Source organism: Colletotrichum graminicola (assembly GCF_000149035.1).
Source record: "Colletotrichum graminicola M1.001 genomic scaffold supercont1.7, whole genome shotgun sequence".
Taxonomy (NCBI): domain Eukaryota; kingdom Fungi; phylum Ascomycota; class Sordariomycetes; order Glomerellales; family Glomerellaceae; genus Colletotrichum; species Colletotrichum graminicola.
Window position 1 is genome coordinate 105728 of NW_007361011.1, and position 21849 is coordinate 127576.

General features: G+C 51.8%; 8 protein-coding genes across 8 annotated transcripts; 4 read left to right on the forward strand and 4 right to left on the reverse strand.

The window, feature by feature from the left end:
• Positions 1-343: 343 nt before the first annotated feature.
• Positions 344-794, forward strand: GLRG_01704 (uncharacterized protein; the record flags this gene model as incomplete). Its single annotated transcript, XM_008093038.1, has 2 exons — positions 344-581; positions 637-794. 2 exons carry the CDS (start codon positions 344-346, stop codon positions 792-794), a joined length of 396 nt encoding a protein of 131 aa, XP_008091229.1.
• Positions 795-1332: 538 nt separating this feature from the next.
• On the reverse strand, positions 1333-3816 carry GLRG_01705 (adventurous gliding protein Z; the record flags this gene model as incomplete). Its single annotated transcript, XM_008093039.1, has 1 exon — positions 1333-3816. The coding sequence occupies one exon, from the start codon at positions 3814-3816 to the stop codon at positions 1333-1335; it is 2484 nt and encodes an 827-aa protein (XP_008091230.1).
• Positions 3817-6747: 2931 nt separating this feature from the next.
• On the reverse strand, positions 6748-7872 carry GLRG_01706 (phenylacetone monooxygenase). Its single transcript, XM_008093040.1, has one exon. It carries the CDS (start codon positions 7456-7458, stop codon positions 6907-6909), a length of 552 nt encoding a protein of 183 aa, XP_008091231.1. The 5' UTR covers positions 7459-7872; the 3' UTR covers positions 6748-6906.
• Positions 7873-8559: 687 nt separating this feature from the next.
• GLRG_01707 (uncharacterized protein) lies at positions 8560-10183 on the forward strand (the record flags this gene model as incomplete). Its single annotated transcript, XM_008093041.1, has 5 exons — positions 8560-8774; positions 8832-9259; positions 9687-9805; positions 9845-9866; positions 10065-10183. The coding sequence occupies 5 exons, from the start codon at positions 8560-8562 to the stop codon at positions 10181-10183; spliced, it is 903 nt and encodes a 300-aa protein (XP_008091232.1).
• Positions 10184-10907: 724 nt separating this feature from the next.
• On the forward strand, positions 10908-11258 carry GLRG_01708 (uncharacterized protein; the record flags this gene model as incomplete). The annotated part of the gene is made up of 2 exons (XM_008093042.1): positions 10908-10910; positions 10974-11258. The coding sequence occupies 2 exons, from the start codon at positions 10908-10910 to the stop codon at positions 11256-11258; spliced, it is 288 nt and encodes a 95-aa protein (XP_008091233.1).
• A 328-nt stretch (positions 11259-11586) lies between these two features.
• GLRG_01709 (uncharacterized protein) lies at positions 11587-13325 on the reverse strand (the record flags this gene model as incomplete). Its single annotated transcript, XM_008093043.1, has 4 exons — positions 11587-11790; positions 11847-12819; positions 12884-13075; positions 13177-13325. The coding sequence occupies 4 exons, from the start codon at positions 13323-13325 to the stop codon at positions 11587-11589; spliced, it is 1518 nt and encodes a 505-aa protein (XP_008091234.1).
• A 2509-nt stretch (positions 13326-15834) lies between these two features.
• Positions 15835-17881, forward strand: GLRG_01710 (alpha-L-arabinofuranosidase; the record flags this gene model as incomplete). Its single annotated transcript, XM_008093044.1, has 7 exons — positions 15835-15941; positions 16034-16228; positions 16383-16510; positions 16598-16686; positions 16746-17043; positions 17111-17276; positions 17341-17881. The coding sequence occupies 7 exons, from the start codon at positions 15835-15837 to the stop codon at positions 17879-17881; spliced, it is 1524 nt and encodes a 507-aa protein (XP_008091235.1).
• Positions 17882-18375: 494 nt separating this feature from the next.
• GLRG_01711 (glycosyl hydrolase family 47) lies at positions 18376-20138 on the reverse strand (the record flags this gene model as incomplete). Its single annotated transcript, XM_008093045.1, has 2 exons — positions 18376-18498; positions 18555-20138. The coding sequence occupies 2 exons, from the start codon at positions 20136-20138 to the stop codon at positions 18376-18378; spliced, it is 1707 nt and encodes a 568-aa protein (XP_008091236.1).
• Between the last annotated feature and the right edge of the window lie 1711 nt (positions 20139-21849).

Here is a 21849-nt window from a genome sequence, read left to right on the forward strand (position 1 = left end):
CCCTAGCCTCCTTCCCGAAGAAACATCGCAGTATGGGCCCCTTGTCGGGGTTCGGCAAGCCAGATCCTACCTTGAGTGTTTTGCCTCTGGCACGCTGTTGCCCCGTATCACGAATATCACGAAGCACTCGCAAATTTGCTCGATCTAAGCGACCCGTGGGACTCATTTAGGATTAAAAGACCGGATGTCATCCCAATCATTTACCTCTCCCTTTCTACACACAGCCAACATTCTCTGTCCAATATTCACTCTTCACTTTCTTTCTTTCCTTCCATTCACTCTTTCCGCTGGTCGGTTTTTTTGCCACTCTTTCGAATTTCACTTCATCCGTCCAACGTACAAAATGCAGTTCTCCCTCGCCACCGTCCTCCTTGGCTTCGCCGCCGCTGCCTGCGCCAGCGTCACCGACGTTGAGGGTATCCGTAGCGCCCCGCGTGATACCGTCTTGGTTGACCGCCAGGCCGGTAACGGCAACCGGCCCACTCCCAACGGCCAATGCTGTGTTGCCAACACCAACCTGAAGGAGGACGCCTGCACCATTAACGGAGCCCAAGGACGCTGTGTCCCCGGTGGCAACGATTGTAAGTCGACCTACAACGGTAATCTCGAAGGAGCCTTCATTAACTGGATCTCTAGGCGGAGGCGCTCTTAGCTGCATTGCCCAAGCCAACCTGGCTTGCGACAACAACATCCAGGAGCGTGGCAAGAGTCTGTGCCGTGCCAAGGTTGGCAACGGCAAGTTCATTGACGGAGCCAGGACCATCAGCAACCTGAACCAGGCCAAGGTCAACTAAGCAGAGAGGTAGAGGAGGTGTTGTATGTGCTGTATTAGGGACTCAGAAACTTCTATGGAAAAAAAAAATAAGAAAGAGGGCACTAATCATCCGAACACATAGCATAGCTATGCCTCTGGATAATTACTATGTGAAAGCATCTGTCTTAGCCCACCTGACATGCCACGAAAGCAATGTTTGTGATGTAGCATGCAAGACACCATCGCCTTTGATGGCAATATGCTGTTTGCGTTTGCCATACAAGTATTTGTTCCACATTCCTCGGGGCCACTCAACGCAGATTCCCCAATATAACAAGAAATTGCGATTCAGCGGATTAGAAAACAAATACTACAGTCAAGTGCCTGCCCGTCCATAATGGAGTGGAAGTGGTCAATTTCACGCGTCATGATTCATCTAGCTCATGAGGGGATTAGTCTATTAAGTACATCGTTACGGCACTCTTCTCTGGTATCTTGGTTGATGTATGTTCCTCCGCGGCGAAATCAAAGTCACTCTTCCTTCACCTTTGTACACTGATCTTTCCAGTCATTTTTATTCATGCGGCGACAGTCTCCTTAGGTCCGGCCTCTGCGGCAGCCTCGGCAACGGGCTTGTCGCCGTTGACAGCGGCAGGCTTGGCAAGCTCTTCGCGAAGCTTCTGCAGCTCAGCCTCGAGCTTGGCTTGAGTCTCCTTCGCGCGTTCTTCGGCAGCCGCCAAATCCTTCTTAGCCGCGTCGAGCTCCTTGGTGAGGGAGTCACTAGCAGAGCTGGACTCCTTGGCCTTTTGCTCCCAGGTGGCAGTGTCCTTCTTGGCGCTCTCCAGCTCCGCTGACGCGTCCTTCCGAGCGGTCTCACTGGCCTTCTCGAGGTCGGCAAACTTGGCTTGCAGAGCCTCCAGCTCTTTACTCAGGCGCGACGACTCTTCGACAGATTGTGTCTTCGTCTCTTCGTGGGTCTTCTGCAAGGCACTGTGCTTCTCCTCAAGGTCGGATAAGATCTTCTTGGTGGCCGAGTGTTCCGTCTCGGAATCGGCCTGGGCCTTCTGGTGAGACTCCTCCAAAGACTTAGCTTTCGCCTCAGAGTCAGCCAGGCTCTGCTTGACAGAGGCAACCTCAGTTGCAGCGTCCGATTGGGACTTGTCGTGCGTCTCCTGCAGGGCCTTGAATTTGTCCTCCCACTCCGCAAGGTTCTTCTTCGCAGCTTCCAACTCGGCGTTAGAATCGGATTGGGCCTTTTCTTGGGACTCCAGCAACTTCTTGTACTTCTCCTCCGTCTCGGCCAGGCTCCTCTTTGCCGATTCGAGCTCGGCAGCTGAGCTTGTCTGAGACTCTTGAAGCTTGTTGTATTTGGCTTCCCAGTCCGCGACGCTCGCCTTGGCAGTCTCAAGCTCAGCATCGTGAGCCTGCTGCAACTTGGCGTACTTCTCCTCTGACTCGGCCAAGCTCTTCTTGGCCGACTCGAGCTCAGCGTTGGAAGTGGACAGCGACTCTTCCTGGGCCAGCTCAAGCTTCTTACACTTGGCCTCCCAATCGGCAACGCCCTTCTTCGCCTCCTCAAGCTCGGCAGCTTGAGCTGACTGTGACTTGGCGTACTTCTCTTCCGACTCGGCAAGTGTCTTCTTTGCAGACTCGAGCTCGGCGCTGGCGCTGGACTGGGCCTCTTGCTGGGCCTTGAGCGTCTGCTCCAATGTGCTGTACTTTTCTTCCCACTCAGCAACATTCTTCTTGGCGGACTCAAGCTCAGCGTCGTGGGTAGCCTGCAGCTTTGCGTATTTCTCTTCGGTCTCGGCGAGGGTCTTCTTGGCGGAAGCAAGCTCCTGATCAGACTCGGCCTTGGCCTTGTCATTGCTCTGCTGCAGCGCGGCAAGGTTCTCTTGTGTTTCGGCAAGCTCCTTCTGGGTCGTCGAAAGCTTGGATGCGGAGTCGGACTTGAGGGCATCAATGGTCTGCTGCAGGGTCGCAACCTTGTCTTGGGCCTCGGCAAGCTCCTTCTTTGTTGTCGAAACTTGCTCCTCAGAGCCGGCCTCCAGCTCGCTGTGTTTCTTCTTGAGCTCCGCAAACTTGGCTTGTACGTCGGCCAGCTCCTTCTTGGCAGCCTCAAGTTCCGAGTCGGCTTCGGACTTGCGCTGATCGAGTGTCTGTTGAAGAGCACCGAGCTTCTCGTTGGCGTCGGCCAGGTCCTTTTGGGCCGCAGATACGGCGGCGTCAGAACCGTTCCTGAGGCCGTCGTGGGTCTGCTGGAGAGCAGCAAACTTGTCCTGAGCATCGCTCAGCTCCTTCTTTGCGGCGGCAAGCTCCGATTCAGAGTCAGCTCGGAGCTTGTCGAGGGCCTGCTGGAGAGCGTTGTGCTTGTCTCCTGCGGCGGAAAGCTCGGCCTCGGTGGCGGTCTTGAGCTTGGTGTGCTCGCCCTCGATGGTCGCGAGCTTACCCTCGAGAGCGGTCAGCGCCGCGGTCTTCTCGTCGAGCGACTTGGTCGTCGAGTCAGCGTCGGCCTTGATCTTGTCGAGGGTCTCCTGGAGGGTGAAGCGGGCCTGATCAGCGTCGGTCAGGCGGGCCTGCAGCGACTTGATCTCGTCGCGCAGCGAGAGCTCGAGGATCTCACGGTCCTTCTTGGCCTGGGCCAACTCCTCCTTCACGGCAGCGAGATCATCTTCGAGGGCCTTCTTCTCCTGCTGGACCTTGTCGAGCTGCTTCTTTGCGGCGTCAAGCTCCTGAGAGCGCTGGGATTCGGCGGCACCGTTGGCTTGGAGGTGCTGGGCAACCTTGTCGTTGCTGGCGGCAAGCTCGGACTCGAGGGTGGCAATGCGGGCCTTGGTCTCGTCCTTGGACAAAGTCAATTGAGCGTCGAGCTCTTGAACCTTTTTGCGCAAGTCCTCGGCCTCGGATGAGAGAGAGGTGTACTGCTTCTCCTTCTTGGAGAGGTCTTCCTCGAGGACGGTGATGGTCTCCTCTCTGTCGGCCAGCTTCTGCTCAAGCTCCTCCCTGGAACCCTCGATACGGTAACCGTTGCCCGGGGAGAAGACTGAAACAACGTTGCCCATGATTGGAGGGAATTGTCGGTTAAGGCAGACGACGCGGCAGAGTTCAGTCAGTCAGTCAGTCGGTGGAAAGGATTGCCAGAGCAGTGCAAGAAGATGAAGACGGTGGTGAAGAATCAATCGGATTAAGCGGCTATGCAAGCAACACCCATGGAAGTCGGTGAGTCGGATTGTCTGGAAGGGGAAGAGGGGAGACGTCTAGACAGGTGAAGGAACGGTGACGGACAGAAGCCTGAGGAGGAAAATGTCGGTAAAAGGTAAACAAACCAACCAGAAAGGCGGTCAGGCTTTTCTGCAGGCAAGGATGAAGGACTCTTTTTTTTTTTTTCAAATCCTTCTTGTCTCCCCTCATCTCTGCTCTTCGTGGGTCTTGCTGTTGTTCACTTGATGGAAATTAATGGCCGACCTTTCTAGTGGCTGGACCCTTGCTCCTGCCCCGCCAAAGTATTGGCAGCGCGGCCGTTGGGCCCACTCAAGCTATCTGAAAGGGGAATGGTGTCGGTGGCATGCATTATGTATCTTTTTGGCGGGTAACAGTTCGTAGAAATACCTGCACGCATACCTTAGTAGGCGTCTTAGGTGCCTATCTATCGTCCAATGTAATATTTAGCGCACTTTTTAGCCTTTCAGGTAGTGATTATGATTTCTTTGACTATGCACCTGTCAAGCAAGCAATTTTTCTTCCCCCCCTCTTCCATTTTTCTACGAACCTATTGTGTGGTCTGAGAACGTGGGACCCTCTCAGTGACTGCTTCATTTTTGTTTTTCGTCCAAGTTGCCGCTTACTTGCGCTCAATCCGCTTCATTAGCTCAAGTTCTCACTCGTGTGGTAACAGTAAGAGCAATCCAACCTGGAAGGTGATCTCGAGGCACATTACCAGGACGGCAGAGGTGATTGGCAAAGAGGGGCAATCCCAGTCGGTTCTGCCTGAGGTACCCACTTTACCTACAGGTACGTGAAGCCACATGATGGCAATCTCACCTCTCTCTCTCTTTCCCTCTCACATACGGATACAGAGGAATGGATGGCTCAGAACAGGTATTCGTACGGAGTACATCATCCAGGCTGATACATACAGACTTGAGACTTGGGAAAGCAGCGGACAGCCACTGTTATCCAATGCAAGGCCCGAGCGCACATTATACAATCAATTTTCACGGACATCACCTCCCCTTGAGTGGTGTTTTATATCACTCCACTTGTCACGATTCCACTTCAGTCATACGTGACATAGTACTACGGAGACGCACCCACGATGTCCTGAGATAGCGACCCCAACATCCACTTCTTGACCCAATTATAACACGACACTCGTTCTGTACTATCACTGCATCCCACTCCGTCACATCGCCGACAGTCCACTTGCTGCTTTGTACTCACCGAAGCCACTGTCTGTGTGCCTCACCAATCCTGGCCCAGCTATCCAACCGACACATCTCAGTTTCTCAGATAAGCAATTGCAATTGCGGATACCGTCTACGCCTGTGGCTATCCCAAGTCAATATTCCCATGATAACCTACTTCAGCCACATCAAGGTAATCTCTCTCGGTTTCAGGGGCGCCATCTCAAGCTTGATTCCCTCCCCACCGCGCTGGTTTTCTTAGCCACATACAGCGTTTCCAACCCTGGGAGCACGGCAAGTACTCCTTGATGGTCCGGTCATTGCTTTTCAATCATAATACGAGCAGGCCCTACCGGCGAGGGCTCTTTCATTCTCTACCCCCAGAACGCCACTGGGCACGAGTTAAATGTATAACGCAATGTCCATGTTGTCAATCGCCTCGTTGCGTGAGACCCAGTGTTGTTGGTATCAATGGTTGCAAGGTCAATGGGATGCTAAGTATCACGAGGTCATAATAATCGTGAATTGTCGGTAGTGTTGTTGGTTAGGATCGGGGCACCAAGTGTGGCAGCACCCTTGCGTTGATATGCAAGGGTGGAGAATACTGCCGGGCATGATCACGTGATGGTCACGTGGCTCACCTCCCCGGACCGTATTACTCATTTGCCAACCAACAAGTGTATATTATTGACAGTCAAACATTATCGCCTGACTAGAAAATATTGTAGTTCTGATGCAGCACCAGTCCACAATTCTTATAGGGATTCTTCGCAAGCATTTTGTCTCGTTTTCCACAGCACTGTTTGAAAAAGCAGCTGCTGAAGTTATCGAGCCACGAAGATTAAGAAGAGACTACGGAACACGGTAGACAGGCCAATTTAACATGACTTCGCATAATTTGCCTCATCTTTACTGAGCACAACAAGAAGCATCCCTAAAGTTCTCCTGAGTTCTAAGAATAATTTTGGTCTCTTTTATTTTTTATCCCTTACATCTGTGCATCATCGGAGTCTAAGTCCCTTTACACTGCAACTGTTGGTTATCACAAGAAGGGATATCCCAATTCATATATGAATATGAGTAGGATCGTGGTATGTGTAGTTGTTGTACAGCTGTATCTAGACTTCTGGCACCCACTAGTGGCATACCCTTGTTGTTGTAGGGAAAGGGTGGATACTGCCGGGGTGGCGGTGTGTCACGTGAATATCACGTGACCCACCTCCCCGGAGCATACCTCCCATATGCCAACTGCAACTGTTCTGCTTCAGACAGACCTAATCTTAACCAAACCAGAACTTTTCATTGCTCAAGACGATTTTCCGTCTACATGAAGTCCCATACAAGACCACCTAGAAGAATTGAGCGGGTGTCCATTTCCAATGCCATCTTCGAGAACACAAGCGCCGTTAAGGAATGGCTATCTTGAATTACCGAAACGGTGGGTTCGTGCGAAATACGCAATATTAAGTCAATTAACTATCTCACTTCAATCAAGCATGAAATCGGAATACTTTCTGGCTTTTATGTCATCGCATCTCTTTGTATAACCAGGCGCAGGCCCATTGTATCGTGTCATGGACCGCGTAAAGTCAAATTTCTGTTGATACCAGTCATCCACGACTCAACCTCGTTTACCAACAAATCCACACCATAGTGAAAAACATGTTCTGTCCACGTACGCAGTCCTTCTTTGGTAGCTTCAACAAAACTGAGCTTCCGATCTCGGGCGTACCGAAGAAAATGTGCTACTCACTTAGCAGCATATTCGATAATCCGAGGGTTATTTCCAAATATCTGTAGGGTCCCATTATCATGATACATGAACATATTTGGAAAACCCTTGACGGTCATCCCAAAGAAAGTCCGGATGCCTTCGCTCCAGACATCTGAGAGCCTCGTCCTGCCTGCCCGATGGAAATCAACTGCCTTAACCGAGCCTGTGACGGCATCAAACCCAGTTGCGTAAAAAGCGATATCAAACTCAAACTCCTCCTCCCGCTTCTTTATGTCTTTATCCGTAATCCACTCGATAGGACTTTCGGTCAGGTCAACTAGACGAACGTTCGATCGATTCAAAGCTTCGTAGTAACCGCTTTCAAGAGGCACCTGACGGCTACCAAACCCGTGATTTTTGGGAATAAGCTTCTCGGCGATGTCTGGGTCGTTGATACGCAGGCAAATTTTGTCGGCTTGAAAATCGCTGTGAAGTTTGTTTTCTTCTCGATTTGCACAATAAACGTCACCCGAGGAACTCAAAACTTTCGAGAACCCAGGAAGCCTCAGGCATTCCGCCTCTTCCATATCGAAGACACTGCTTTTGTCACCAACGTGAATGAAACCTGCTTAGGAGTCGAGGCATCGTTGAAATGTTTCGGGATATGGCTGCCGAATTTGCGCAATTTCCTCTGGGCTAATCTTTGTGTTTCGTAGTGGTGCTGTCCAATGCGTAATCTGTCAATAGACTGTCAAAGATCCTGCCGTCTTGACAATCTCTTGAATAATCTGGATACCGGTCGCGCCCGTCCAGATAACAGCCACACGCTTCCTTTCAAGTTTCGCACCTTCGCTCGGCCACCGATCTGTGTGCCATGTCTGCCCTTTATAATCCTGGACATCAGGGATGTTGGACAGAGCGGGCTCGTTAAGAATGTTCATAGCCGTGACCAGATAGCGACAAGTGTAAGTCACACCGGCTGAGTCGGTCAACAACCATGACGTAAATCTTCCTGGGAGTGTGCCGAAAGAATGGGACTATCAAATAGTATGTCTTGATTCAAGTCAAACTTCTTCGTGAGATACTAAATGTACCGTAAAGTCTCTGTTTGAGGAGAGAAGTACTCGATCCGGTTCCAGTCGTCCAGTACTTCTTGAGAAACAGAGAAAAGTTACGAGTATCTTCCTGAGTCAGATCGAGCTTCAGGTTAACGATTCCTTGATTTTGACAACCAAAAAACTCTGCATGGGCGTCTGAAATTATCAGATGCAAGTGCCTCAAGTGCTTTGACTCGTAAACCAAGTTCACGAATACGATACAGTAAAAGTATGCCGCTGAGTCCGCCGCCGATAATCCAGAAATCGTTGTCTAGGCATCCATTAGTCGTCTTAAACTTCTCATTGCCAGTGTCATCAGGCTTTTGCCCATTCTGTTGCGGCATGGTCGCAACGTCATATACGAGGTTCTGCGTCTCGCTTTAGATAGGTATCCGAACCTTTAGATTGATGACTCAATATGTAAGGTCAAGGGGAAATCTATACATCTAGAGATAAGCTAAAGCAAACAGAAACGTATAAAGAAAGGCTCTTTTTGGATTGCGAAAAGATTTAGGGTTAGCTGTTGGCGATCGATACTCAATTTCGGCCTCGATATTCTACTCTAAATTCATCGTTGGCGCCTATTCAGCCATGATACTTGCCCAAAGGTTTCTCAATGAGAGGGTGATCTCAGTTATAGTTGCTCTCTGGGGTCTTTGCCAGATTCTTACCACGACATACACAAACTATCGTGGCTTGTACGCCCAGGGGTTTTGTCTCGGACTGTTGGAGAGCGGTATTAGTCCGATGTTGATGCTTATTGTCGGAAGTTGGTATAAGAAGGATGAGCAAGCCTCAAGTATGGGGTGAGCCACCATCGTCCACGCTAGAAGTTCGCAATAGTGGGCTAACGTCTGTTGCAGTATTTGGTATAATTGTACAGGCTACGTCGCCATTTTCTCTCCCTTGATCAATTGCGGCTTTGGCAAACTTGGCAGTATCATGCCGTCGTGGCGGCATATCTTTTACATTATCAGCGCCATTACTATTATTCAGGGACTTCTGCTATTTATTATCCCCCCCCCGAACCCTATTAGACCGAAGGGTTTCAGTGAAAGAGAGCAACATATTTCAGTCGCCCGGCTTCGAAGCAACAACTCTGGTGTCCATAACACTCATTCCAAGATGGAGCGGGTAAGTGAGCTCGGCCTGGACCCCAGATTCTGGCTTGCGTATGCATTTACATTTCTCTGCATCATTGCGAATGGGCCCATATCAACGTTCGTTCCCATAATCATTAATGATTTCGGATTCAGCACCCTCAACTCACTCCTGCTCACCATGCCAGTCGGTGCGTGTAGTGGCACACTAATACTATCTTATCTGGCATACGAGTTTAAGAACTGCCGAACATGGATTGTTTTTGGTGCTCAGTTAGGAACCACCTTGGCATCGCTCATGTCGTGGCTTTTGCCTCGATCTGTTAAAGGGGCTCTGTTGCTTGCCTCGTATATCTTGCCATCGGTTGGATGTGGCTATGCAGTACTCGTGGGCTGTAAACCGCCAACGCGGCAGGCTATAATAAGCGTTCCATCGTCTCTTCTGGGCTCTACGTCGGTTACTCTCTTGGTATTTTACACTTTCACTTTGGTTGCCAGTAGGCTTTTTACTACTAACCATGCAATTAGGCAACTTCGTGGAGCCGTTGGTGTTTTGAAAAGAAGACGCGCCTAATTATGCACCTGGTTTCATCATCGTTGTCATCACGTCCCTTACAGCGGGCGTTCTCGGCCTCGTTTATCGCTTTGTTTGCACCTGGCAAAACAACAAGCGAGACAAGGCCGGGATTGTGGAGGGTTACGATCACGCTTACAAGGATGATCTCACAGATTTGAAGGTAAGTAGCGTCTGCAATTATTCTGACAGAGATTAACAGTTGCAAAGAGTCTCCAACTTCGGTATGTTGTATTCTGAAATGCAGCTGAGATCTGAGAAGCGAACATGCAGGAGTTACATGGAGAGAATTCCTGAGCATTCGGTTCGACTGACTGATAATATATGCAATGGTCAGAGCGATAGATCACGAAAAAGCGAACACTAATATTCTTAACACGATGACACCACCCATGGGGATGCTGTCAAATTCCACTGAATAGAACGTGATGTCTCTTCATCCAATGACTTGGCGTTTGCGTTTGAGCTATTCTCCGCCTCTAGAGCCTGCCTTTTGGTTCTATACGAAATTGCATCTACTGAAGCGATCTCACTCGAATAGATTATCTGATATGCTGCTGTTCAGGAACTTTCATGAGTTAAAACTAAGTCTTTGGATTATTAGGGTCTAGAGATTGCTGATCAATGAAGACCCGGCCTTGGCCATGGCGATGAAGAGACACCTATTATAGATAGAAAAGAAGGGGGGGGGGGGGGGGCGTGCCGGATTGCCGGTGCACCTTGGCGCCGTGAAAAGATCCCGACCCTAATGAGGCACTAGCTATTACGCGTCTTGCCAGCCAAGGTCCCTGATGAAGTCACTGTGGAGATACTGCGTGTTGCTGTGTGTAGTTCCAGACAGCGCCAGAGCCGTTCATTGCCTTGGGACGGGACTTGTTTGCCGGGACACTGAGCACTAATCTTAACGCCGTCTGAGTGCGCCACAATGTCCACCTACTCGCTGACGTATATTGTTGTCATAGCTGCTCTCGGCCATGATCATGACGTGCCGCTTTCTCTCAGTAGTGTAGAGCCTGGAAATCAACACAGTTGGACGATGTCGTATGCCCAGTAAATATGGCATGGGCAACAATATAAGGTTATTTTTTTCTCCTACATCTTACCCAGAAACACTTTTTCCACAAACCCAAGCCCCACATTTATTGCACCTTCCATTCTGCGAATAACGCAGGCAACGAACCCCCGATCTATTATTCGACTAGACACTGAGCAACTTTCGCTGAGGCGCTACCTAGCAAGCAAACCTCATTGCACATTTCGTAAGAATGGTAAGATAAGATAAGCAACAAAGTATTGGACCAACAAAGCACGCTCTAACACTGGAACATTAGGCTGGTCGTGGAAGACGCCTCGCAACCGGTGCCATTGTCGGTATTGCCATAGCTGGTTTCATCTTCATCGCCTTCTGGGTTCTCTGTTGCTACTGCTGCTGCTTCCGAAATAAACGAAAGCAACAGCGTGGCCGTCAAGCACACCCTGTCGGCAGCGGAGGTGGGGGCATGTTCTCCCGGTTTATGCCCGGACGTCAGCGACAAGGCCCGGGGATGATGGAATCTGGCTACGGACATGGACATCACGGTATCGCACGACCAGCCCCTTCGCACGGATACAGATGATAAGCGATTCTATAAGTATATATCGAACGCAAAGGTCGTCTATCAGTTTCGATCTAGAGGCAGAGGAAGGATATCGCGTGTCTATGAGTCACAAGGCTTTGGATAGGTTGGCATTACATCACGAATGAAAGGTATTGAGCGCTGGTAGCAAGCCGTGAGCGTCAGGAACATTGGAATTTTCGAACATATACTCATCGGACAGCGTTTGTATACCTTGGGAAAACGTTTGATCAGTAGTGAGACTAATTTATTTTTATGTTAATACATCTGGTACTATTATAAATGTGCGATCGTTGAATGCTTTTTTTATTTATTAGGATGAAGCCAATCAGATGTGCTCGGTTTCATGTTCCCGCTTCTGCTCAACGGCCTCGACTCTTCGCTCGAGATCGTGAGTCTCCACCGTCTTCATGTCCAACGTCGGGATGAAAAGCGAAGCCTCGGTAAAAAGGTATCTCATCTCTTCGAGAGGACGCCTGGCGGTCTCGGGAAGGAAGGCCCAAAAGAAGATGGCGTTGGTGAAGTTGCATACCTGTGGGGGGAGTAAGTTAGCCGGATCGAATGACGGTCAAACAGATAAGGGCTTACAATGAAGAGAATGTACCAGCGCCAGCCGATCCCGCTCTTGTCATCAAGGGCAACGGAGGTGGTCTGTCCAATGAGGGTGTTGAAGGCGTACGAAGTCATGGTTGCGATTGAGACACCCTTGGAACGAGTCTTCATGTCAAAGATCTCGGCGGGAATAATCCATGAAAGAGGGCCGCAGGTGGCGCTAAAGCTGAAGTTGTAGAGCCATGTCATGGCAATAAACCCCCAAGCGGCGCTTCCACTGGCATGTTCAGAGCCGGGGGGGAACTTTGCCAGTAGAATGGTTGCGATAATGAAGGTAACACAGTTGCCAAGATTACCCAAGATCAAGGGCCATCGGCGGCCAGTCTTGTCGATGAGCATCATGCAAAGGAACTGGGCCACCAGTGCGATGACGGAAGAGATGGCCTGATAGCGGAGAGTTTCGTCACCAGCAATGCCGATTTTCTCGTAGATGGCGACGGAGTAGTACTGAATGGCACTCACACCCGTCATCTGGATCGAACCCTGCAGAGCGCAAGCAAGAAAGAGGCGACGGAAGCAAGACTTGTCGGTGAAGAGCTCCTTGTAGGACTTGGCAGATCCTTCATGCTCCAAAGCGATGGATTCTTGAATCTGGTCAAACTCGGCGCGAACCCAGGCGTCATTGATGTCGCCGTGTGCATGCAGCTTGGCTAGAGTCTGGAGACCCTCGTCTAGGCGGCCGTGATCGATGAGCCAACGAGGAGATTCAGGAAACAAGAGAATGAGCAGAGCCAGGATACCACCGGGAATACATTGGATTCCCAGGCTGACACGCCATTGGTTATTATCGTCCTCGGCAAATCCGACATACGTGCCGTAGGAGATCCATGCAGCACAGAGAGCACCAACACCGAGCATAAACTGTTGCAGAGCGGTGACTCGTCCGCGGATACTTGGGTGGCAAAGCTCGGCTTGGTACATGGGGATGATCATAGTCAGGAAACCGACACTGCAAAGCGGAACATGTCAGTAATACACCTAGACAGTAACCAAGGGTTGGTATCTTCACATACCCAACACCAGCGAGAGCGCGTCCGGCATAGAGAAAGGCCAACGATTGCGCTCCGGCTTGGAGAGCACCGCCGAGAACGAATATGGTAGCGCCGATCAGGATGGTTAGCTTACGGCCAAGTCTGTCACCCGTAGGGCCAGCAAGGCCAGCACCGATAAAACCACCTCCGGTAAAGACGGAGACGACGGCACCACTGAGATGAAGAGTCAGCTGGGGGTACTGGGGGTATTTGACATGTCAGGGGCTACGGCTGAGCCGGCGAAAGGCAAAATGGACAAAGGGCCAGCAACATACATCTCGTTGGGATCGTCGCCAAACTTGGTCTTGAAGGATGCCGAAGCAATGGCGGAAGCAATGACACCCAGGTCATAACCGTAGTTGAAAGAACCAAGCGAGGCGAAGACGCTCACAAGGAACTGGTACCACTTGGGAGGGAGCGCCATGATGGGCGGAGAGTATGAGGCAAGACTGCCGATCGATTATGGGTGGTGAAGACTCGTCTGTGATGGGCAACGGTTTCCAGTGCCCAAGGGATCAAAGGAAGATGTCGGAGAGGGACCAGGTTAAACCGACGCGTCGGGCTGCAATGGATGGCGTTCCGCGTGCTGTATCGCATGCGCTCGAAGGGATCGTCGCGTCTTTATAGAATGTTTGGCCGACCCCACGTTTTCTCCACATCCACTTCGTCCCAAAGGTCACATCGGCCGACGGCCTGCTTGCCAAGGGGCATGCTCTGCTTTCGATACCTCAATGGGCAGCATGGCATGGGTGCGAAACTAGCGTCGCGCATGGTAGACTTGCTAGGAGAAGCAAGCGAGTGAAAGTAGGTAGAGGCCATGAACCCCCCTGGCTTACTATGTCGGCCAGGCTGGCAGCCCATCAAAGAAAGGCATCGGTGGCGGTTACCCCGGCTTCCGACCCCAGGCTCCAGGTTGCACCAGGGTGAGCCATGTTTGTCCGCGGGTTGCTCGCGCATGGATGTTTGTGTTTGGGGTGCATGAGGCACAGCACGCCGACATACTACGTAGACACACGTTAAGTCTCGAGAAAGACGCACAGCCGTCCAAAGGGCGTTGGAGAAGCAAGCGCCTGTTGGATGAGGTCTGGATATTGGGTTCGATGGGCTTCCCCAAGTCCCCATATTTATGTGGACGCAAGGACGCGGGGAAAAGCTGATGGGGTTGCGGGGGACCGACGTCCCTACGTGGTCGCTGGTGCGGATCAGAGAAGGGAAGCTAGCTCGGCTCATCAACACCGACGACACCAACCAGGCGGACCAAAGTTGGAAGACGTCGGCGACTGAGAAAGAGTGTCCAAGATTCATACCTCTTGCTGCGTAGACTTTGCACCTAAGACTCGGTTCCGAATAGTTACCGGGGGACGTTCCCTGCTGTATGGCTCCCTCAGTATCAGTGGGGGGTTTTTTCCCCCCTTCTCCCGTTTACTGAGTGCGTGAGGACCCGACTCGTGCTATAATAGTTATGATCAGAATGGCCCATTTCATCGACATACATATTACATATACGGATAGTATTATAGCATATTTAACTAGACTCCGTCCAGTACCTAGGTAACTAGACTACGAATCCATGTAGATGTGCCTCGATGCTCGATGAGATGATGGGAACTTACGGTTCGTACTTTCCCTCACATGCATTCAGACTCTGGGGGAACAACATGCAAGGCAATATGGATTCTGGTTGGATGGGTGAGCCATATGGACCCGCCTTTGTCATCCAATGTCGTCACATTGGATGATGGTGTACGGACATTGGAAGGCACATTCAAGCTTTGGGTGCTTGGGGTACGTACCCGTACCTACCATTTCTGTATCCGTACATCGTACGAATGAATATGCGCGCCAATCAGAGATGATGTAGGTCCCCGACTGGGCCCCGCACTCGGAGGAAGAACGAGGCATACCTACCTACTACGTTGGTTATAAATGCTTGGAAGTTATTAACCCACCACGCTCTTCGCCGAAAGAGGCAACAGAATCCGTCGTGTCCCTCTGCCAACGCCCGTATGCGCACATTCTGCCTATGTAGGGTGGTACCCGAGAGCTTGCAACTTGCATTGTGCTTCGGCCTGCATCCTCCTACCTACAGGGTGACAGGGGTAAGTAAGATACCCCTATGATGTTACCCCCCATAACCGACATCATGATAGAGTGGGAATATTCACCAAAAGTGAAGTTCTACAGTAGGGGGGTGGACGTTAGTTACCTAACCGGGGTATTCAACTTCGGCCTGGTACCATCGTACGTAGTAGTCTACCTACTCCCCCATCCTTGCATCTCCAGTTATCCCCGCATTGTTGCCCTCTCTCCAAGTCTTCCCTGACCCCATCCCAACCCCATTCCAATTTCAAACCTTCACTCACTAGACCAATATTCGCCCATATTTACATGGTAGTATTGATAATGCATGCCAATCCCGTCCTTCTCGGAACCGACTAGCCCACCCCCGAGACCCCTAGGTAGCATTTGCTCCATCGTCGACTTCCTCCGCACGATAGCCCCCATGATTCGTGCGCCTGTTGCACCATCTCGAAAGTGGCAGAGTCGAGACTCGAGAGCCGCCCATCTTCTCCGCTTTGAACCTGTTTGCCGTTTACCAACCGTTCAACCCCAGTTTGATCTTGCTTGCCCAGGTACCTGCCTACGCCCAAACTATTGACCCCTCACTGCTGTCTACCACCTCGTGCCACTCTGCAGTTCGTTTCCGTTGTTTGACCGCTTGCCCCTCCCCGCCCCTGGTGAGTTCAAATTCCGGCCTAGATCCGGCGTCAGTTGGGCAGTGAACAGGTCGCATCCATTTTCCGCCACTCATCAACTAGCTGCTTGTTTATTCACTGAACTGCCGGCCACAGCTTCAATCGGACCACCACCACCACCACCAAGTTCGTACTGTTCTGAAGTCCGTTCGCAAACTAAGCCAGAATCAGTCAGCTATGGCAACCTTCACCAAGATCGCAGAGGATGTGCGACCCAGCATCACCTTGAACCCCTCCCACATCATCTCCAAGATCGATGACAACGTCTATGGTGGCTTCACCGAGTACGTCTCGCTACGCTGTCGCTTCTTGCTCGCCTGAACCCTCCGATTTCACGCAAGCACTCTGTCATAACTCGCTGATACCTGCGCCATAGGCACATGGGAAGATGTATTTACGGCGGCATTTACGATCCCGGCAACCCGCTCTCCGATGAGAACGGTTTCCGTAAAGATGTTATTGAAGCCTTCAAAGAGCTGAACTGCCCTGTTGTGCGGTATCCCGGTGGAAATTTTGTCGCGACCTACCACTGGATTGACGGCGTTGGTCCTAAAGAAAAGCGCCCCAAGAGGTACGAAAGAAGAAGTCCGTATCCTACAGTCGCAGTCTGTGCCTTCAGGATCTCTACCCCTTGGCAACGTTGAATCCTGCGAGTGCCTGGACCCTGTACTGGCAGCCCGGCTTGGTGTTTACAGCAAGCGGCTAACTCCGTGTTCCTGCGTTAGACACGAGCTGGCTTGGGTCTGCGTTGAAAGCAATGAGTTCGGAACAGACGAGTTCATGAAATGGTGTGAGGTCGTGGGAGCAGAGCCTTACTTGGCCCTCAACTTCGGTACCGGAACGCTTGATGAGGGTAAGTTGTTCCCTGTCACAAACATCACATTTACGCCAACAATTGCCACCTGTGAATCAAGCCCAACTGATTAAATGTTGCTCAAAGCTCTGGCGTGGGTTGAATACTGCAACTCTGACAAGGACACCTATTACGCCAACCTCCGTCGACAGAATGGCCGTGAGAAACCTTACAACGTAAGTCTCCAAGCTTTATACTATTTACGGGTGCATCCCGCTCATTCATATACGCCCAGGTCAGATACTGGGCCCTTGGCAACGAGATGTGGGGTCCCTGGCAGGTCGGCCAAATGACCAAGGAAGACTACGCCAAGCAGGCGTACCAGTGGGCCAAGGCGCTCAAGCTACTTGATCCCTCCATAGAGCTGATCCTCTGCGGTGAGACTGGCTTCAGTAGCTGGGACACCTATGTGATCAAGGAGTGCATCACGTGGAATATGCATGGCCTCGGTGGCAGCACCACGGCGTCCCTGATCGACATGCACAGCATTCACCTTTATACCGCGTCGGAGAACCACCTTGAGAACGCCACAGGTTTGTTATTCCGTCTTCCACGACACTTTTTGTGACCGGATGGGTATGAAACTGACCCCCGGAACAGCACCTAGGGCGGCCGAACGTGCCATTGAGATTACAGGCGGTCTCATAGACCTTGCCCGCATCGAGAATAAGGTACCCCCCACGTGTAAGAGACAAAAGGTCTGCTTCGACGAGTGGAATGTTTGGGACCCTACCAGAGCACCCGGTGAGGAGGGTGGCGAGGAAGCGTAAGTCCAGACTCTGTCGATGAAATCACACCTCCCCCGTCAAACAGCGCTGATCAAGCCACAGCTACACACTATCAGACGCCCTCGCCGTTGGAGTCTGGCTGAACGTGTTTGTTCGCCAGGCCAAGTACGTTGGCATGGCCAACATCGCCCAGTCGGTCAATGTCATCTCCCCTTTGATGACCACGAAGGAGGGCATCACCAAGCAGACCACTTGGTGGCCTTTGCTACTCTTCAGCAAGTATATGCGAGGCTCTACCATCGCCACCCACGTCCGCTCCCCCGAGTATGAGGGTGCCACCGAGCCCAACTGGATCCGAGGGGCTATCGAGACACCTTATCTCGACGTCAGTGCTACTGTTGATGACAACGGCTTTGTCAACTTGGCCGTCGTCAACATCCACGAGACCAAGAGCTTCACCGTCGACCTCGAGGGTGTTAAGGAAGGCGCCGATATTCAGGTTTACACCGTCACCGGAGAGAACGTCGGGGTTGTCAACAAAGGTGACGAGAACCCCGTTGGCATTGCCGAGAGCACGTGGGACGGCAAAGGCGCATACGAGTTCCAGAAGGCCTCGGTCACGCTACTGAGGTGGAAGCACTAAGAGAGGAAGATATGGCTCGGGAGAAGGAGGACAGCGATCTGCGTAAACGAAAACTTGCATATATGATGTAAAATGAATTTATTTGATGCTGAGTTGGGACCTGCGCTGGAGGTGGGCTGGCGGGACCAATATCACCTAGACGTGGCCTGCATATAACCAAATAGACGATTATGACACGATATACATGTGGCGTTTGCCTTTATATGCCCAAACTTGAACGCGATCCAGCTTTGATGCAAAGCACGCTTTGTTTCAAGTCCTCAAATTCTACTTGATGGAGGGACCAAGCCGTATCTCAGACCATCATCACCCACATGGCGTACAACCAACGCGACTGACCCGGCTAGATAAGCGTAGAGAGATGGCCTTCAATCAGTGTGTTCCTTATACACCAAAGATCAGGAGGTGATGTGTTGGTCAATCCTCGGTTGAGCTCGTGTATGCTTCAGTCTCATTCTTCCGTAGAGCGGGGGGCACCCCTAGAGTTTCGCCTATCAAGGGAGTTGCCGTCTAAGTGGGTGTGCTTCCGTGTTCAGTACATACTCGTCCAGGCTGATGAGGCTGGGAGGTGAAAAGATCAAATAAAAGTATTTCAGTGTCTCAGCCAGCCAGAAGCTCTACCAGGAACGTTAGTTACCACATTTCCGTACTGGGTCTCTTCGTTGCAACGTACCTCCATTGAATCCAGCTTCCTTGTCTCTCCTTTAACCGTTACGTCTTCAATGGCCGAGTTCGCATGCTGTGTTTCGGTGGCCTTGACGACCGACTGGAACATGGTCCAGGCTATCTCTTGGTATTCGGGGTTGCCGGTCATCCTGTACATCAGGAAGATACTCTCAATGGCCTCTGGTCGGAGAATGTAACGCGGGTCACGAGCATTTGAAAAGCCCTTCCTCAGATCGGAGGCGCCTTCGCGCTTCCAACGATCCTCGTCCCACTCGCAACCGTCCAGCGTCTCACAAGTGACCATACCGAAGATCTCAGGCATGACACCTGTGGGAAAGGAGCTATAGGCCCAGCCACAGCCGCGCGCCAGCCTCTCGGCTATGCTCATGTGCTCTTTGATTCCGAACAGCTTGCCGCCGAGCCCGAACATGCCGCCCGTAAAGCACGCCAAGTGCTGACTCTCTGGGTTGCGTCTTACGTTACCTTCAACAACTGCAGACCCAGAAAAGAGGATATCCTCGCCATCGGGGAGCATGGGGCGGAAAAGCAGATGCTCCTCGACGACACGCATGGCTTGGCGATACATTCTCTCGTACGCCGGATCGGTCCCCCCAAGCAAGGCGAACATTTTGGGTAAATACTCGTACAGGGAGTCGGCCAGGGCGCCCAGCGTGAACTCGTTGTGTTGTGTGACGGACTGGTCCCTGAAGTTGATGAGAGCTGGCCACATGCCCGGCAGCTGGCTTTCGCGCTGCGTCTTCTCCAGAAACCGCTTGATTCTCTCGATGGCGTCGAAGTACTTGGGGTCCCCGGTAAGTTGCGATAGCCTCGTAAACTCGAGTGACAGGGAGCAGGGCGATGCCGAAGGGTCGGCAGTGCCCGCCACGAGGTTTCCCGCCTTCGCGGCCTCAAAGTCGAGCCAAAAAGGCGGCATCCGATTTGGCGTGTCGAAAGAAGCATAGAGCATATCGCCCAGTTCGATAGCCTTGGAGAGGAGCACGGGCTCCCCGCTGAGGTCGTAGGCGCTCAGAAGGCCACCGAGATGTCGGATAGTCGTCTCGAAGACATTGACTGCCGTTTCTTTGGTGTTGTCCCAGTCCATAGACCCGATGACGGGCAAGGCGGCCTCAAAGTCGTCGCGCAAATCCATCATCCAAAGCGTGTCGAGGGCGTCGACAAGAGTGGCCGCATAGCCGCCAAATGTATTTTTGCCCTTGGCAGTGATGGGCGCCAGCTCGTCAAACCCCCACGCGTACTCCTTGTAGCTGTTCCAGCTCTTGACGAAGACGTCTCGGACCGCCTGCCGTCGCGATTCGGATGTTGCATCGTTCTTGTGAATGCGCTTGGTGCTGAAGTCGAATTGGACTTGTGGGAGGGCTTTCGGACGCTCGGTCGGCAGGCGGTGCATGGAGGACGGAGCTACCGGATACTTGTGCTGGTGGTTGGCCCAATCGAAGCTGCTCTTGACGAGCCGGATGTCTGCATGTTGACGAGGCGGCGGTGAGACGCTGGAGCGGAAATTGTGAAAGACAAGGATGCCCAAAAGGAAGACGGCGATGATTATGACACGTCGTTGTCGTCGATTGGCCATCTTGTCATGTTGGGACCATGATGCGACGGTAGACTATCGAGTTTGGTGTGTTGGTGCTGAGCTTTTGCTATGGGTGGGCCTGGAAGTCGGCCGATGCCATCCGTAGTCGCAGGAGGACACCTTGACAGCTTTTGAATCGTGTCGTGTCTCATGAGCCGCGCAGTGCCGCGCCGATCTGGGCTGGTTGCTTCGAAAAAGTAACCATGTTTGACGCACAGGTCCAATCGTTAACGGCCGCAGTTAACAGTTTCCAGTACATAACGGGCGCAATGGAGCCGGAGAGTTCAGTTCGGCCAGAGGTACGGATACAGCGGAACGGTAATCTAGGGGAGGCGCTAGTGAAATACCGGTATGCATGCACAGGCTGCCCCGGATTCTAGTGTAGACTGATGGTTCGCATCGAGTATGTAGGTATGCAGCCCCTAGACATCGTGGTATGCTTGCACCCATCGAGAGCCCCGATTGGGGCTAAGTGCTTTTCTTTTGCGAAGTCATAATCTCTCACACAAAGACTCTTGAACAAACGGAAATGACGGATTTCTTGCTGGTGAGTGCTTCCAGCTTCCATGGATGGTGTGCATAGACATGGTATGCCGACTCATCCATCTGCTTCTCCCGCAGCATCGGCGTCTGACCATGAATATCGGCATGAAGCTATAGACAATATCAGCGCTAGTGAGGTCTGGCAGTGGGTGCGTTCGACAATATCACATCGTCTTTGCCACGATCCTGGTATTGAGAGCAATACTGTGCTGCTTGGGGTCATGGCATGTCCGTGCGAGCAAGGTAAGCATATCCTGGTTCGATCGCTGTTCGCCGGATAAAGTAAGTGATTTGAGATACGTAAACGGGCATATGCTGTTTGTTGCTTTGCTCCGTATATGATCTAGGCTTCATCTTTGACTGTCGGAGGTGGCACTATCCGAGGAGCCGGCCCCAGATCGACGGAATCGAGCGGGACCGTTGGAGCTTGACTCTCTGCAAGCGGTAGCGGGTAGAATGATGGCCCCCTTTTGGTCGGTTCACCGTCTTCAACCTGATCTGGAAGCACATTATGATTGCAGGGTTTCTTATCCAACGAACTCATACGGATCTGCCGGCTCTGGCCGGCGGGCTGTTAAGACTAATCCTATCCACTGCTAGGTCGAGAAGGGCCTGTCAGAGCACTAGCGTGGTTAGGACATACACGAAAACGCCAAGTAGAAGCGTCCGTCCTAGGGTGCAACGGGTATCCCGAATCATCAAAGGGGATGGGCATCAAACTTTCCCGCCCCTTTTGGCGGCTTGGTCAAAAGCGGATATGCAACGAGATAACGAATCAGAGGGTAAAGTTGGAAGAATTCCTCGACCTCGAGTGACATCAAGAGTCCACGGAGCTTGGAGTGGCGCCCAGCCCACGATTCATGAACAGGTACCACGTGCCCTAGTTCCCGTGGGTGTGGTGAGCCCACAGGCGGCCTCGAAAGATCGGTAAAGAAACCTTTTGGGGCGGAAATGAGAGGATAGGTACATTGGTCTGCAAATTCACCAACTAATCTTCGCTCGCTAGGGGTTATGGCTGCTGGCATGGAACAAATCCCGACTGCTCTTCATCGGGCAAACCAAGGGTCTTCAGAAGCCGACTATATCATTATTGCCTCTTTCTTCTTGAGACATGTACCTTTCGACTCCTTATTGCGGCTGTTCTGCAGCGTTCATATTGTGGAGACTT